Source organism: Acanthopagrus latus, chromosome 17 (assembly GCF_904848185.1).
Source record: "Acanthopagrus latus isolate v.2019 chromosome 17, fAcaLat1.1, whole genome shotgun sequence".
Taxonomy (NCBI): Eukaryota; Metazoa; Chordata; class Actinopteri; order Spariformes; family Sparidae; genus Acanthopagrus; species Acanthopagrus latus.
The window spans coordinates 11,542,671-11,560,771 of NC_051055.1; the positions used below are offsets into that span (position 1 = coordinate 11,542,671).

Below are 18,101 nucleotides of genomic sequence, written 5' to 3' on the forward strand. Positions count from 1 at the left end.
ATTGAGTGATTGAATGTGCATTCACTCTTGTTTACACCCTCTGTGCCTCTTCCATAAACAAGGCCCTTTTCCTTTTGCAGTGTAGAGTTTCCACAGCTATTCCAGTTGCTCCATGATTACCTGGGTATAGTGACCAAGAAAACTAATGCCTCTTACGTGGTTTGGTTGCGCATTGGTAGTCATGTTACATTTGCATCATAATTCAACATGAATTTTTCTGGGGAACAATCCAGCCTGGTGGCAGACCAAATAGCAGAGTAAAAGCAAGGTTTATATCGAGCAAATCTGTATGTGGACGTTAACCTTTTTCTACATTCTTCAAACATCATCATCAAAAAAAAAAAAAGTTCTTTACTATCTCTGAGACATTGAGACACTCAGATAATCAAATCACAATAAATTCAATGAAAAATGAACAAATAGTCATTGGATAGGCCAGGTGTTATGGCTCAGGTATTACGCTCATCAGGACTACTTTTAAAAGTATTTAATGTTTGCTTCACTTCTGAGATAATAAAAGGGGAGTGGGCAGAGCTACAGTGAAATCTTATATACAGTAAAAATTCCACGTACCCTAAATTGATTGGTTGAGACAGATGGAGAGGTCGCCCTAAAATGCGGCCCGACTGTGACCAACATTTCCACAGTTATCTATAAAGAGTTTCTGACCCTCCTAATTCTGTCAGTGATGGTAATCTAACTATGGTCCTCCCATGATTTAAATGACCGCCCATGGTGAACTCTGCCCCTCCAAAGGCTGTTTGAAGTATTTAGCTTCATTATAACAATCTCATCATCTTTATAGCTTATATTATGATGTCAATGTCCATTACTGGGTCTTGTAAGTCACAATTAGTTGACCACCTAAGCTTGTTCAGCACAGAGGGGAGTCTATAATGAGGACTGTCATCATAGAGAGCTGTCCTTAGATAACCTGCTATCATGTGCCTAATCATGCTCTACTGTATCTCAAAACCCACACTTACTGTATATAGTAACATAAAGTGTGCTACGCTGTAACACAAGGTAACATGCAGCAGAATTGAGAAAGTGTGTTTGTGCCCACCATGTCTGACTCTGCACAGTCAAGAGAAAACAAACTGAACAAAAACAAACTGTACATTTGGTGATAAATTGTGTGTGATTTCTGCCAGGCGAGCTGGCCCTCTGCCAGCTCATCCCTTGTGGACAAACCTGTATCGGAGTTATTATCTTTCAAAAGTATAGCGTGACAACTGTTTCACTGGAGCTTAAAACTTTTTGAAGGTGATGTGCTCCTCTAAAGATGAGCAAAACTTAGCCCATGAGTGTAGCTTAAAACCACCTCAGGCAAGAATGCTGAACCTCATGTAAATGTGAAAAAGCAACTTGTTTCTGTTGGCAGTTGTTAATCAGAACATCGGTATCAACCCTGATCTTCTGAATCGTGCCTCCCTAATTCCAGATTTCCATCCAATATTTATCAAATAATCCAGACATGAAATGCACATGAAATTAACATACTAGCGCCACTTATTACAGATTTGTTGCTCTTCTGTTACTCCTATGAAAACAATGTCTTACTGTCAAAGTCTTCAATCTCTCTGTTCAAAAAGCAACACTAGATAACAGAGTGGTGAAACATGAGATGTGTCGCGCACCAGAGCATGACCTTGCAGTGTGCGGATGGAATTTACACATGAAACTTTGTTTGCACAGACAGTATAACGGTTCAGCGCAGGCATAAAAGCGAGACTGAGAAATGCATTATTAGACCAGTCATCAGGTCCTCAGATGACCTCCCAACTCCTGCTCTGAGAAGCTCCCCTTGTGACTCCCAGTGGTGTCTCAGCTGTGCTCTCAGTCATAACTCTTAAACTGGCGGACAGATACATTGCTGTCTTCCTCTGCACTACTACAATTGGTAGGGCTAAAAACAACCACGGCACTTATAAGGAGCTTCTTAAAAGACTCACAATGAACTGCTTATGTTTGCACTCGTCTCACCACAGAATAACATCTTATATATTTTCTGCTCCTCCATGCACAGTTCAAATTGGTTAATTAAGCTAAAGAGGATAACACTCTCCTTGCCATCCTGAGAATAAAATTTCCTCTCGATAACATCCATAAAAAACACCAGCTCCTCCAAATAAACAAAAGTTGTTATCAGAGGGAGGGAGGAAGGATGTTGGTTGCTAAACAACATTTCCCAGCATGCTGCCATAACACTATAATGAGACTACAGGGAGCTGGTGCTCTAATGTAGACAATACAGGTCACCCTGACCTCGAGGAGCCAAATCTCACGCCAAAACACTTGGCGGAAAGGCTGCTTCAAACAAATTACAGCTTTCAGATGTACCACTTCAGGCCAATCATGAGAGCTGAGGGATTTCTGTATTGTACACAAGGTAGAAGAAGAAGCTTTTTCAAAAATGAAAAATCTGGGTTGTGTCATCATTATAATCCTAATTGCACATAATGCTTCATGTCTGCCCTGAAGGTATGAGTATGTGCTCTAACCCTAATGTACTCACATAAGTTTCACAGCATAGCAAGAGTCAAAGTTTTATATCATTATGTAAATAACTAAAATTATTTATGAGGGGTTCTGTTTTCCAGTAAGTGGCATCATTTTATCGACATGTCTAACACGGAGCAGCACACACAAAGTAAAAACAGGCCTTTAAACTCCTCACCTCATAGCCCTCAAAGTTGGTGTGTGCCATGCTGGGTGTTGGGACCTGGGGTAGCGCAGGGGCCCTCCTCTTCTTGGTCTCAGCTTTTGGAGACATCCTTGGTATGCTCATGACCGACTGAGACTGGCCCAAGGTGCTGGGCCTGTCTTCTACGCTGGGGACCGCTGACACTGTGGTCAGACCCTGTGGGCGATGTCAAAAATAAAGGGGGTAAGGTCAGACTTAGAACTATCAGTGTAAGTTATACAGCTTTAAAGACATTTTGCTTTCAAGTGCGTAAGACGCATAACCACTGAGTTATATTGGTGTATAAATTGATCATGTTGCGTTTGCGCCACCCACAGCTGAAATGCTATCATATTTTCAAGGGTCAGCCTGAGTGATATCTGCCTCTAAAAAGGCTATTTGCACAATTAAGCTTTGTTACAACAATCTCATCATCCTTGTAGCTTATGTTATGATGTCAATGTCAATTACTGTGTCTTTCTTCACAAGCATTCAGAGAATAACAAAACAAACAAGTAATCTGGATAAGAAACCCCATGACAGAAAATGTTGGCAGTTACTACAAAAGCATGCACCCATGCACATACTGTGCGTGCCAGTGATGCACACATTTCGGAAGTTATGGTCCTTTTTTTCAGTCACAACAATCTATTTGACCAAGTTGAAAGCGCAACCGCATTTTCAAAGGGTGGCTGCTCTGGACAAAAGCATTGGAACAAAAAATGGTTTTCACCTTCTGATCAAAGAAAGCCCAAAGTGCTCCTGAAAATCTGAATCTCCCCATGGCTCAGCTTGGTACAGAGCCCTGACACAACGGGGGAACCAAACCACGACCCACACCCCCATGATTTAAGAAAAGAAAAGTGTTTAAAAAGCAGATTAATTGATGCGTTCAGACAATGCCTGGATACAGCATAAAAGCAGAACAAAACGGAACATAAAGTTCAGGTCATTAGAATTAATTGGACCCAAGGTTAGAACATCTCACAGTGGGAAGGGCTGGGAAAAAGAACAGTGCCTCTGAAAAAAGGCCTTTAGGGGAGCAGTCCAGTTGGCATGTCTGCAGCTATTTTTTCACATTGGAGACATTTCCCATATGAACAAATATGTTTTGTTGTTTTACTGTTGTGGAATATTTGATTCTAAGAGCAGGGAAAATAATATTGCATTGGGGAACCTGTTGCCTTACGCTAAATTTTAAGAGATGGAGAGATTGCAAGATACATTTGTACAAATCAGTACAACACGCATTGAAATCAACACGAAAGAAGTTAGCAATAACGCATGACATTGTAAGTTTACAGCAGAATAAATGATGATATAAAATATTCAATAAATGTATTCAGTCAGCTTTCCTCTGTGCTGTGTGACTGACAGGGGTAAGAGCAGGGCAACAAAAAAAGAAATGTTGAAAGGGAATCACTGATGTGATTTCTGTTTCGAATCCATAAAGAAGGAGCTTGTTTTCACCTCACAAAAATTTTCAAAGCGGAAAATTCACATGAACTCTGTCTGACTTTTTCACCTGCTCTCTTCTGCTCTTTTCCTCTGGTAAACAATCTGAAATATGTCAAAACAGTGAGAGATGAAACTGTAACAAACACACTGCAGCATTCAAGTCAGCAACTTAAAAGGAACCTCTTGAACTTCTGCATAACTTCCATGCAAGGAAGATGGCTTACATACTGTATCTCCAGGGAGTGCCTTTTAGTGCTTAAAAGACTGATCCTACTACAAACCACCCATGCAAATCGAAAACTGACAGTCTCAGTCTCCAGCGACCTAGCAAAATGTCAGAATCCCTTCCTAATAATCATGCTGAAAGTTAGTTTTACTTTACTTACAGCATAGAGAAGAACGTTTGAACGAGGAGAAGTTGACTTTGAATTTAAAACACACGCTGACTGCACTGAGTTGTGTGAGATTAATGACAACTTGCAGCTTTTCTATGTATTAAGAATACCCTTAGACTTAGTTAAACATGTGTATACAAAATATATGCAATTTAGAATTATATGCATAAAAGATAATCATTTTTGATATATGACAGGGTTTTAAGGAATTACTTAACATTGGGCTGAAAACAAGTGTTTCACTGCCCTCTCTGGTTGAAAGATATAAGTCTGTTTCACCTCTGGCCACACCCAATATCACTGCTGGCTCAGTGTGGTCAAAAGTGTGCTCTTTTGTATCCCTGCTATCATGGTGAACTGATATGCACTTAGAGAACACTTCTACATCACTTCTGTGATTAGTTACCTTTGCAGGTATTGTATTTTCTAAAGAAACTTGTCACTCCAGTTTTCAAAGGAAAGGAAGTATATTACTCTTTTTATTCCACAATGACCCATACACAGACAACAGTTCAGCAGCTTTTACCAAATGTGTAATACCATTTGAGATAGTGATAAAATACTATTTTTTGCACAAAAAAATGCTATTGAAAGATTACACATTACTATAAATCTGCTTTGTGATCATTAGCTATAAACATTTTGTGTCATACATTAATATCTATTTACTTAAAAATGCAATCATCATCTATGCTTGGAGGATTAAATCATCCAAACTGTCCTTGAAAACTACAAATTTGTACAAAATCTTTTCTGTGTAATCATGTTTACTGGTGATCAAATGACTGAGTATGAGTGGCACTGGAGATTTGAGGTCTCTTGTAACTGCCCTCTCATTGCTATGATTAGGATGTTGGTACATATAGGGTGACCTATAAATCTGATAAAACAGTTTAACTATTGTGCTTTAGAGTGGGAACAAATTCCAGTTTGAGAATGTCAGTTAAGGCCAAAATCTGCGACTCTAAGATACTTATGTTATTTAGACTAACAGACAAATGTCCTTTAAAATAAAAACGGGGGACAAAACAAGTGCATTTCCCTTTTTTTAAGTCAGTTTGATTCAGAATCAGCATTGCCCTCTAACACGAAGCTCTCTGAGCATGATATTGTTTTAAGACCACACACACTGACACACACACAGTAGTTTGGCCCCTAATGAACAATTAGAGATAAGAGGCTGGGCTTTTAGTGCTAATGTAACCTAGGTAGGGTAATCTGATGCCTTCCGGCTGATAACACTGTGTGTCTATATGTGTGTGTGTTTGCTTGTGTGCTCAGATGCATGTGTGTGGTCTGATAACAGGCCCAGTCTGAGGAACAATAATATCAGAGAGAAAAAGCCCAACTGTATTAAAGCCCACTGAAAAGCGCCACGTGGCTGGGAAATGGAAATATGAATAAATATAAATAAGCTACCACTGTCTAACTTCCTCTTTCTAGTTGTAAATGTATTCCAAGTTTTCACAGCAAAGCAAATGCCACATTCTGTCTATATTAGTTTGATGTTTAATTCATATTATGCTGCCATGTTTTTTTCTCTTTCATTTCCCTGCCTCCCTTCATTAATGTTATTTCTTTCAAAGGGAAGATGTGCAGTCAGAAGCATCTGATGCAAATATTAACAAAAGGATCTTAAAGAGAATGATGATAAAAGCAAGATAGATTCTCAGTGCTGTATGAAACATTAAGAACAAAGACACAGAAGGTTGGAGAAGTTGATCCAGATCCTTTGTGCTTGGCAGGCCACTGAAGTGAACCAGAGTGAGTGTTTTCTCAGATAATCCAATCAAACGCCATATTGATCTGAGGTGAGCCACTGTGGCTGCTGCTGAACAGAGCTTCATGGCTTCAAAATCAAATTAACATGATTGAGTTACAGACATAACAGGTAGAGAGCTGCTTAGTGTAGCGTCTAAGTGTATGTCTGGTTTATTTAACACAGATGTACACTCCATACACATACACTGGAGTTTGTAGGGAGTTAATATATTTGTTAAAAAACATGTGCAATTTTACTTGTTAATCTTTTTTTAAATTACAAATTCATTGTTCAAGTTATATTCTCAGCTTATTAACATCTTTTCAAATCTCCCCACACAAGTACCTGGTCAAAGCTTCAAATACCACTATAAACCACGGTGCTCATTTGTAGGAAAGAAAAGATGTTGTGGGGACAACATTGTAAATGCTCCCCTATGGACCTGTGAGCATTGGGACTGCTGACTGGAGACTGTTGCTGCCCCCTGGAGGACCTGCATTCACATTACCTCAACTCAGCTGTACAGGAGCAACAAAGGTTCACTTTAATCATTAGATAAAAGTTGCAGAACTATCAACCACTTAAAATTTCAGAAAAAATCTAAGAGCTTCCAGGATCATGCTTCTGAAGCTGATCCAGGATGATAAGCTTGGATGATATTGGCATAGTCAGCCAGTATTCGTGCGATCTGACACACCCAATCAATGTCTCTCAAATGTCGAATACAGAGTCAATCTCTAATATGCCACTTTAGAGTCTCATCACAATCTGGACCACTGGATATATGAGACATACAGAATATATTTTTAACAGAGGATATTTTTAAATTACACATCAGACTTGTGCTATATCAGCAGCCATGCAAGAAACAGACACAAAATGGACACAAAAACAGGAACCCTCTAACCAATGTGATGAAACCCAATACTAGTACTATTCACTTTGTGTTGTTTGTGCTGGTTTGTATTGTGTTGTACAGGTGTTCCTGTTATTCTGTCCACCCATAGCATATGATTGGAATGCGTGAGAAATGAGTTGAGGTGAGATCACAAGAATACAAGATCCCAATCTGATTTCACTCATCACATCTGGACAGATGTGTAAGTAATACTTACATCGCATTGTGTGTCAGTATTTTGGATTACATTATCATCACAGTCATCCATGTCCATAGATGTTGCCTCTGTCTGCAAACGGAAGGCACAGCTAACATGCAGCATTCAACTGTTCAGCCATGCCTCTAGCCCACCTTAGCTAACAGTCAGAATAAGTATGAATGCACGCACCACTCAAGGTTAGTTTGTAAAATTTTGAACAACTTAATTTTTCTTATGGAACATCACTCCTAAAGCTTGTGGACAGTTATGGTGACATAATTATGCTCTTAATTCACTGATTTCAATGAAAAATTGTTAATGAGTGACATATGAATGACAACAAGAGGATACACTCCTTGTGTAAAAAGGACAAATTGCCGAAAAACAGCAAAAGATATCTGGAGTCCTACCTTAGCTTTCCTCCTGCTGAACTGGAAAATTCCCAGGAGGCCTTTCTTCTCTGCTCTGCCCAAACTGGTAGTGCTGGAGCAGATGGAGTCTACAAATGGAAACCAAAGAGGAAGAGGAGGGGGAGAGGAGTATGAAATGATAGTGTCAGTGCCTTGTTAATTCAGAGTAAAAAAAAAAGTCAGGTTTATTCTAGGAAAAAGATAATGAGGAATTAATTAAATAACAAAGTATGCTGGCATGCACGAGTTAATTAGGTTACTAACATATCTGAGAGTAGGATCGCAATGACAGCAGAATACTTTGGAGATGCAGTGCACTCTCACATATAAGCCAGTCTGTTTTAAATAAAAATGAAACCTTATCCCATCAAATTTCATTCACAATGAACTGACTTAGTGTCCTCAGCAGAGGGCGCTGTAGCTTTATTTTTCTCAAAGACCATCTAACTCTATCTAACCTTCACAGTCTACAAAGCAGTAAGTAAGAGTGTGTCATGATAACACTGTTGGCTTAAGGACAGGAAGAGGAAGGTAAACTTGGCATTAAATAAATAAATAAATCACAGAGCTGTACTAGTGGGTTATTTTTCTAAAAAGCCATGGCAGTCTATGTTAATAATAAGTATCAAAACTACTATGAAACCAAAACACTTTTTCTTTGCATTTCTTTGCAGATGGCTGAAAAAACAAGCAAACATGCATGTCCAACACTATTAAAAAGCAGGGGTTAATAAGTGAGCAGCAGTACATTGGGTTAGAGAGCTGGTTTGGTTAAAACAAGCAACACTAAGACAGACAAGACTTATCATGACTAATACCTGAATAGTTAAGAGCAGGGGCAGAAGCCATTTTAGGCTGGAGAACTGGAAAACATGACAAGGTTTTAAAAACACATGAAATCACATGTGGATAACTGACCTGCATCAGATAGAATCAATAAATCTATTATTAGCACTTCTGCAGCATCACAACACAGCTGGTAGAGTTCAACCGGAGGGAGAATCTCTGATCAATTACATAATCTGTAGATTATCCATAATAAACCAGGTGATGTGTCCTTGATAATAACAACTAAAGGTTACAAAATAGAACCATTATGTAATAGTATCTGTCCATAAAAATCACACAATGCTCTTCTTTCATGGCCATAAACCACTAGCATTTCCACTAAGATGACATTCTGTGACAAGGACTCTATCTTTATATGTCAGTGGGTGTGGACTGCTACCATGTTAATTAACCATATTATCAGATTAGAGAACATTACTCAACTTCCTTCCACATCAGGGATAACGTATTACTAATTACTCTAATGCTAAGGGCAAACTAAATTCAGTAAGGTTAATTCAGATGAGCATATTATAGGAAACACAACAAAAGTGTATATTTTTGTTTGTACTCTGTTGCACCGGCTGCTGCTTAAACAAATATGGACTCTTGTTGATTGAAACTTTATGTTGGTAAATATTCACATGCTAGTCACACTGTACTGCCGAATACAATGTAATGCTGGTGTGTGGCTCACTGTATCGGAAGCTGTTGAATGAAGTGCTACTGCCTGGTTTTACGGCTTACGGTTTAATGCTGAACTTTATTTTCCCTATAAGAAAATTCTCTTTCCTTATTCCTTATTTCTTCCTTATTTTATACAGCCCACCTAGTACATGAAAGTGGATGGTTAAGCCCTCTGACAGTAAATCAGCATTTGAACAGAATGTAAGTTCTGTTGAGCTATTCTTATTCTGATCATGTCTATAAACCTTCCTGACGCTGCCTTTATAAAGTGATTTCAAATAAATTGGTTGACTTTGTAGTATAGTTCTTGTATAGTAGTTGAAAGGGAACATATATATTCTTCCTTAATTTCACTCAGTATGTATCTATTTGTTTCTTTACTCATTCATACATTTGACAAAGACTCAGCCTGTCCTTCAGTAATTGTTTAGGGATGGTATCAATTTGCAGACCAACAGCAGTCGATATAATATGACACAATCGCTGGACGAGCCAAGACCAATCAGTAACCATGATTATGTGTTTGTCTGCTTCAATTAGCTTACGAACATCAGCTTTCACAGAACATAAAACAAGGTTGGGCTCTTTTATTTTTCAGTTAATTGAATCCAACAAAGAAATGAAGCCTGAAAACTGGAAGAAGAACCATTTTTTTTGTTCATCAAAAATATGGCTGTGTTTTGGAAACTTTGAATATAAATGTGACTAAACCCAAAGTAGAAAATGACATAGACAGAAACAAATATTTGAGGTTTACCTAAACTCTGATCATGTACATAGAGCTCCTTGATCCCCAGCTCCGTCAGCGATTTGTCCAGTTGTAACTCGTGACGACTTATGCTGTCCTTCAGGAGCAGGACATGTGCGGGGTCAAACTCGCACTTGTCACAGATGACTGGTATCAGAGCCTGGAGTGGTACCAGCGGGTTGACCCGCAGCACTGCCTTCTGGCTGCCGTGGTAGTTGACCATCAAACGCACTGTTTTCTGGTGTAGGGGAGAGGTGAAAAAAATGGACATTAATGTCTACATACTGGATGAGATAAAAGGCCAATTTGGACAAATTTGTGAGACTGCTGGAGAAATCTTCTAATCCTGGATTCATGTTTAATTTCTTAACTCAGGCAAAAAAGGAACACGATTGACCTTGATGGAAGAAATAGGACAAAATGAATCAAAGCTTACTGACAGACCTTACAAGGATGTGGCGAATTTAATCATTTACTCAATAAAAATACACCAACAACATAAAACAACAAACAATTCTTGAACAATTACCAAAGCGCAGACAGTGTATGTGAAGTGAATGAATTACAATATACTTATATGAAGACAAAAGAGCACTGAATGTGAATGAGTGAGTGAACTATGATCTCATAGAGTAACAGCAAAATGTGAAATGTAAATCATGTGGTGAGTAGAGAAGCAGAAAGACAGAAAGAGATGTGAACATGCACTGACACTTCAGTAATGAGTAACTTAAGGTTAGACTTTGATTGCTGACAGAAAAAGGAACATTTAATAGACTAAAGATGATGCTGTGTGTGTGTGTGTGTGTGTGTGTGTGTGTGTGTGTGTGTGTGTGTGTGTGCACATACAAGCATGTGATCTTGTAAGTGTGTGTGTGTATTTAAGTAGTTAATCTTACAACACTACATAGTGTTGTGTCACAGAGAACAGACATGCTCTGTGCAGCGGACTTTATCGCTAAGTGGCTCACATCAGCCTCTATAAAAAACACACACCCCACTCTTAATGTGGGTCTCCAGTCAGTGGCTCTTCAGGAGCTTTTGTATTTTAAGTTCAGTGACATTCATCTTCATGTATCACTACAGGGAAACGTGCTTCAAATACTTGAAAACACTCAGAGCGCAGGCCTCTGACAAGTTCAAATGACTTCCCTGGTAAGCATGTAGCTTCACAGTCAAAAATGTTGATAGGTGCCAAAATAATCATTCATGAGAGTAGTACATTAGGAGTCCTTCATACATTTAAAAGTTGGGTGAGTTGGTTGGTCATTAGTTTGGGTCGTGTGTGTGTGTGTCTGAGCCAAAGTTTGAAAACACTACAGCTGGTTTACCAACTGGTACTGCAAACTGAATCGAACTGTGGCCTTGCGATCAAGGGTCATATTGAATTTGTGGATTTGGAGAATCATGACATCCCTATCTCATAAACTGCCAAGATATCACACATGTTGAAACAAGAAGAGGGATGACTGACAGCTCTGTCTGAAATAGTGTCAGTCTCTGGCCTGAGGCCAGGCAGGGTCAAAGGGAGAGAGAACAGCCAGTGAGCCCTGAGAAGAGCAGAGAAATAATGCATGGTAACTAAAGGTAAGGCACTCATCAAATATTCAAACTGTAGGAGGAGAGAAGAGGAGAGGCAGAGAAAAGGAGGTGAGAAAGAGACTAAGGCTCAAGAGAAATAACTTAAGATAGGCAAGTGAGCTGTACAAGAGACAGATTTCCTAAAGACAGAGAGGAACGCAGGTGATAAAGAAAAAAAAGCACACCTGAAAAAAAACACACAACTGAAAAAACAGTGTATGAGAACTGACTCCATTGTCATGCTAGGCCAGTTTAATCCCAACTGGCATCCTACCTTAGCATGGGCCCTTAGAGGTTTCACTGGCCTTGCTTTCTGCCAGCAGTCAAAGGTAAAAGGTAGAGAAGGGAGGGACGGATATTACATAAGACTACAGGGTAAGGAGCTATGCAGGTAGTGCATGTAGACTACACAACTGTTACAGTGACGGCTACTTCACCTGTATTCTGGACAAGATTATTAACTATTTTTCATTCAAATCTTATTATCACAAGTCTTATTATTAAATTTTGCCAAACAATCCATGCCAAGCCGTACACTCCATATATCAGTAGGTTTGACAAAAAGAACATCGAGATCACAGTATCAGGCTCCACTGTCACTCACCTCTGGCACTTTGGGTGCCGGCCTGCGCACCACTTTCTCCTCCCAGACTTTCTCCTTGATGAGGACACAGGCCACGTTGAGGGAGCCCAGCAGCGCGTTGGGCTTGAACCCCAAAGCGTGGCCCTCGGGCGACAGCAGCTCCAGGGTGTGTAGTGCTGGATTCAGGTGGTAGCGGCTACAAAGCTCAACCAGCAGGTCCATCAGCGCCTTACTGAGAGAGGGACGAAAGAGAGAGAAGGGGGGAAGAGAGAAAGTGAAAAAGAGAGGGAGGGAGGGAGGGAGTTTGGAAGAAAGAAACACAGGATGGGCAGAGAGGGAGAAAGAGAGGGAGACAAGAGAGAAGATAGAGTTACAGAGCCTAACTAGCTTTTGCTCCGGTAAAGTAAATAGTAATTACTTCATACAAACATACCAGACACACACCTGATATGCTTAGAAGGGATGGCTTATTGATAGACACAATGAATATGATTTTAAACACTGAGCTGTTTTCACAGATATACAGAATATAGAATGGCAGTAGCATTGATTTTGACATGAAGATCAGCTATCTTTGTAGATTTTGGAGGGTAATTACCAGTGATAACATATAATAAAGGTATACGGTATAATAAAGGCCCCAAAGCACCAAGAGAAGCATATCATATGTTGTAGATTTAATCTGTGTGTTTTGTAGCCAGAAATCCTCTACAATAAAAGGGCAGTCACAAAACACAGTGGCTTAGAGCAATAATGACAGGCAAATTGCAAGCTGTGAAGTCTGCCTCACTGTTTTGTATATCTGTGTGTGTGTGTGTGTGTGTGTGTGTGCGTGTGTGTGTGTGTGTGTGTGTGTGTGTGTGTGTGTTTGTGTGTGTGAGTGTGTGAGAGGGGTGAGTGTGAGGGGGTGCTGTCAATGCGGAGGCCTGCAGTACAACCTGTCAATCCACAGATAAAGAAACCAAGAGACAGTCTCCAATGTTTTCTGGGAACAGCCAGATCAGATGACAGAACTGAGAGAGATACTACCACAAAGGACACCATTGACAATCACCAACACATGGACACGGTCTACGACTAAAAGTACAACCAACAGCCACAGTGCCCTGCGTTATTTGCTTCTTAAAATGTTTCTGTTAGGCTCATCAAAAACGCAATCACGATCCAAAAAGAATCATCTAATGTCATGTTGATTATATGTCACAATTTAACCTGCTGACCCTTCTGGTTCACATGAGGTCATTTTAATAAGATCATGTTACATGGTCAAGCATTGTTCTTTCCCATTAAACTTAGTTTTACTTTGCCGTAGCGTAACATTTTCCAACCATGACAAGTTAGATTACAGGGACACGTGTTTGAGATTATGCATAAGGAATCTACACATGATGTAAATAAATGACATGTTGGGTTTGAATAATAATTTCAATGAGAATGAAATTAATGCAAAGAATCAATGGCATGACTAGAAAAAAGCTATACAGAAGAGTGCAATTAATGCAGCTACTGAAGGAGTTCAGGTTAGGTTCAAAAGTTTTAGAATGTTTATTGATCCTTTTTTAATCAAACAGATGCAAGATTAGGTCTGGTAAAGCAATCTGTACTCTAAAAAAATGCTAATTCTCAATCTCTAATATGATAGTATATGCATGAATCCTACAATTCTCCAACAACAGAGTCACAAAAATTGATTTATTTTGAAATGTGAGCTCAAAACAGTTTGTATATTCATTTTCAACCTTACATAACATGGTTTAGTTGGCCATGTTCACACAATAACTTGATTACAGGGTGAATAATCTAGAATATCTTATTTATGACCATCTGATATGATTGTCATAGTATCAGTCTCTGATGTTGTTACTGAGCAATATCAGAAAATAAACTGTCAACACAGCCATTCTAAAACTAAAATGTAGTATCACTCATTTCAAAAGTTGATCTAAAATAAGGTAACCAGACACATAAAAGGCTTTATCTTAGATAAGCCTACATTTTGTAATGGTTATAAGGAATATCAGGTAGTTTGAAATGGTCACCAAAATATTCAACATGTTTAAATGTGAAAAGGCTTACTTTTAATAAAAACAAAAAGAAAAGATCAATTCACTTTAACCACTAGTAAGAAGCAGCACAAAGATGCCTACTGGTCTAAAACGTGTCTATGGTTATGAGATGACCATCTTGTTGTTCTGTATAAGTGAGAAAATCCCTGATTTTCTGCCCCAAAGGAGGGAAGCTCATTAGGGGTTGAGAGCATTAGCTGGTCAGCCTCCATCTGTCAACTCTCAGGGACAAAGCTTGTGCTGAGCCTGAGAGTGGGACCCCTTGACAAGGCCCCACTGGCACTGTAACCCAAACAGATCCAGAAGCAACAAACAGGCCACATTCTGATGTCTGTTCACTGACAACGAAGGTCATAACATGAACTCATATTGTCCTGCTATGCAATAGCTCAGATCATTATATTTTTAAGAAATAACTGAATGTTAATATGGATGGATAGAAACATTTTTTAGCCAAACACAGTGATAACAAACAAAAGGATTGGGTTAAAAGACATTTCAAACCTGGATGCAAAATATAAACAAGGTACACTGAACAAAAGCCATTGGAAAGACAGTGATACACCGAGTAATGTGTGCTAAATCTGTCCTCTCACCTGCCATCCTCAGTTACATTAGTCTGGTATCCCTGTGGTAGGGTTAGCTGTAAATCCACAGTGGGCCGCAGTATGTTCTCCTTGGCATCAATGCCCAATGTCCCTCCCCCATCAGGTACAGTGTTTCTGAAGATGTGGCGCGGGGCAGGTTGAGGGGCTTGTGGTGGTGGTGGGGCACGTGCCTTCATTCTCCTCCTGACAGATGACAATGGTAAAAAAACACAAGAGGAAATTATTATTAACTTTGTAGGTGTTTGATATAGTTTCCTACATTGTCCAAGGTTTCCAATGTAGCAGAGTATGTTAAAATAACAAGCATTCCTTTCACATCTTGCATTTGATTGTCACATTTACAATTCATAAATTAATCAATTGCAAGAGCAATCATTTAATGCACATTCTTAGGTTAATACCTCTATTCAGGGTTTCTAAAGGAAAATGGTTACATGCTTTATTGTTAAAAAAACTTATTCTTTTTCTCATATTGTCAATACATGCAACCAAGGTGATGCTAGGGCATTCCTGAGGGTTATGACTGTATAAGTGTGACATCACAACCTTACAGAAGATGCAACAGCTCTTTTAAAGCCACAGTATCTGAATACAGGCTGTGTGCATTTTTTCATGGATTAAGCATTTTGATATAGCCCCTTGACCTGCAGTAGGGAAGATTACGAAAACATGGAAATCTCACTTTTTACAATATGGAACCTTTAAATCAGACAAACAGTGTATGGCTTCTCTAGACTCACTAAAATTTTACATTTTTCAAAATTATGCAGATCAGTTTGGAGTCATTTTGTTTTACTTGAATCCAGTCTTAGTTACACTGCAAGACAGCACAATGACCACAATTCCCTGCCACCCCCTCAAGAGCTGCCTGAATACCAATCACTTGTTTCTGTCTGTCTATTTCTATTGGTGACAAAAACCTTTCCCTTCAATACGGTTACATAACAGTCTACAGATATGCAAAGATGAACCCTTTCGGTTGTCAAGCTGATCCATTCCTGAGCATCTGCTTTTTCCATCTGTTCCAAACGCTCCTCTGAATAATAATTTAATAATTTACAACCACACCCTCTCTAATATCACTCCTAAGCACTCTTACTCATACTTTAAGCAAATACTGCAGTGTCAGATAGTCTATGTCTGCTTTCAAAAGGCTTTAAAAGAAAAATGAGTCACTGCCTTAATTTAATGCAAACATCCCTTCAATCTTATTCCATACAGTTAATTAAAAAACATCAAGACAATGTCATCAACAGTTAATACTTAAGTGTAAAGATTAAGTTGAGTGAGTTGTGACAGTCAGTCAACTCACTCTCAGTTTTACAAAAGCGATTGAAGCCGAATGATGAAATTGGACTTTTAGCATTGTATTACAGTTTTGTAGCTACAAAACTATTGATAAGAACACTATTCAGAGGGTGACAAGGTATTAGGTAAACTCAGATGCATTCTACACATAATTTAGTGTGCTGACAATATCTCTACGAAAACCAGAAAAAACACAGATAAGAACCACGCTCAAACCACAACAACAGTATGGGTGGAGTCATGTGGCAGATGTCAATGACATGCTGGCGACGAGATGCTGCTATCTGCACATTTGACCTCAACTCAACATAAACTGTACTTAGCCTGACAGAGACAGCTGATTAGACAGAAATCAAACACTTCATCCTGCTAACAATGATGACAAATAGCTATTCTATAGCACATGCTTTAACAAGCACATCCTGTCTATCTTCAAAGCACAAATATTAGCCCTAGATAACAAAAGAAAAACAACCCACTCACGCTAAAAACAGTCCTTGTGTTGATTAAGTGTTCCAGAAGTCTTTTATATCAGACTGTTTATAAATCCAGCACCTAGGATTGTGCACACAGAGTGAAAATGTGTATTTGGTCCAGTATCCTTCAAGGTACTCCTGCCCAGTACAGGCTGCGATGGAAGAATGTCAGTGAACATAGCACGGTGAGCGGACTCTAACCTGGCCACAGTTAACCATTAACAGCTGAGTCGGATATCAACCAGCTCTCACCCACGAGACCCAGAGTGTCATTGACTTATTATGCAATGCGGACAGTTTAAGTGGCTGCACCATGAGACTGAGAGGGTATACTTAAGGTTTTGACATCATCGATCATAATATTGTCACACATATAATCACAGTGCAGATCATTTCTGACCACTAACTGCAAGGTGTTCTCACTCATTAAAAAGCATACGGTTTACTCACAAGAAATAGACAGAAGAAGGTGATTTTCATGAGCAGCTTAGAAACATCTGAATGTGTGGGATTTTTCTGGTGGGTCTGTGTTTTTGAAGGTAAATAGAACCGGGCTCTGTGGTACTGTGGGACTGGGCCCCGGCCAGGCTTAACACAGTCAGCTAGTATCCTTCCCTCCCTCTCACTTGCTGTTTGTCTCACCATAACATTTCTCTCTTCCCCGCTCTCTCTCTTCCCCTCCCTCAAACACGCACAAAGACTCCTTTAGGAAAAGCCTCGTCTCCCACAGAGTTAGAAAGAGCGAGTGTAAACAGAGAGAGAAAGAGTGAGAGAGTAAAGGGAACGAAGAGCAGGAAACCCTGCTCTGGCACAGGGGGGCAGTAAGTGCTGTGCTGCTACAGGGACTGAGTTACAAATGGGCTCTCTCACACACAGACACAGACAGAGACACAGACAGAGACACACACACACACACTGAAGGTTACTAATGGACCTTTCAGAACCACTCAGTTCTTTTCAGTTGACTAAATAACATTAACAAGGATATATTTCTTTGGCTATTCTCTATTAAATCTGATACCTTTTTCCTTTTTAATAGGGACAGTTGTTTGTTTAGGCTCCAGTTGCTTATCAAATTAATGTTTGTGAAAATTTCAAAATGAGACTATCAAACAAATAGTGGCAAATTAATCTCAAGATGCCAAAGGCGCTTTAGACTCGTGGTCTGTGCTAAAATCATCCAGGAAAACATGTGACCAGCTGTAAGTGGAAAACAACATGAGCAAAGAGAATTTATTTCCACAGTTTAGATTAAGTGTATTATAACAACTACTAGCCAGTTGGTTAGCTACAGAATAGAATAGAATAGAATAGATACACACATTCAACAACATAGATAAGTCTCACATGTCCAAAAATGACCCGATATTTATTATATAAAGCTAACAGGACAGTTTTGTGGAATGAA

At 39.3% G+C, this 18,101-nt stretch overlaps 1 protein-coding gene and 1 long non-coding RNA gene across 8 annotated transcripts in view; one reads left to right on the forward strand and one right to left on the reverse strand.

Moving 5' to 3' along the window:
- Positions 1–18,101, reverse strand: part of cobl (cordon-bleu WH2 repeat protein) — a 55,054-nt gene that overhangs the window by 24,424 nt on the left and 12,529 nt on the right. For 3 of the 7 annotated variants that reach the window (XM_037074109.1, XM_037074115.1, XM_037074108.1), the window contains exons 3-9: positions 14,898–15,092; positions 12,257–12,467; positions 10,081–10,309; positions 8,627–8,671; positions 7,809–7,897; positions 7,417–7,488; positions 2,681–2,863 (exon numbers count right to left, since the gene is read on the reverse strand). In XM_037074109.1, coding sequence (XP_036930004.1) covers positions 2,681–2,863; positions 7,417–7,488; positions 7,809–7,897; positions 8,627–8,671; positions 10,081–10,309; positions 12,257–12,467; positions 14,898–15,092 — 1,024 coding nt within the window. Of the gene's footprint in view, positions 1–2,680; positions 2,864–7,416; positions 7,489–7,808; positions 7,898–8,626; positions 8,672–10,080; positions 10,310–12,256; positions 12,468–14,897; positions 15,093–16,700; positions 16,845–18,101 lie in introns of those variants that run through there. The other 4 variants (XM_037074110.1, XM_037074111.1, XM_037074112.1 and 1 more) reach the window with 4 other exon arrangements.
- On the forward strand, positions 6,335–7,791 carry LOC119005956. The gene is made up of 4 exons (XR_005070627.1): positions 6,335–6,430; positions 6,695–6,838; positions 7,281–7,401; positions 7,476–7,791. It is a non-coding gene; the product is annotated as an uncharacterized LOC119005956 (long non-coding RNA).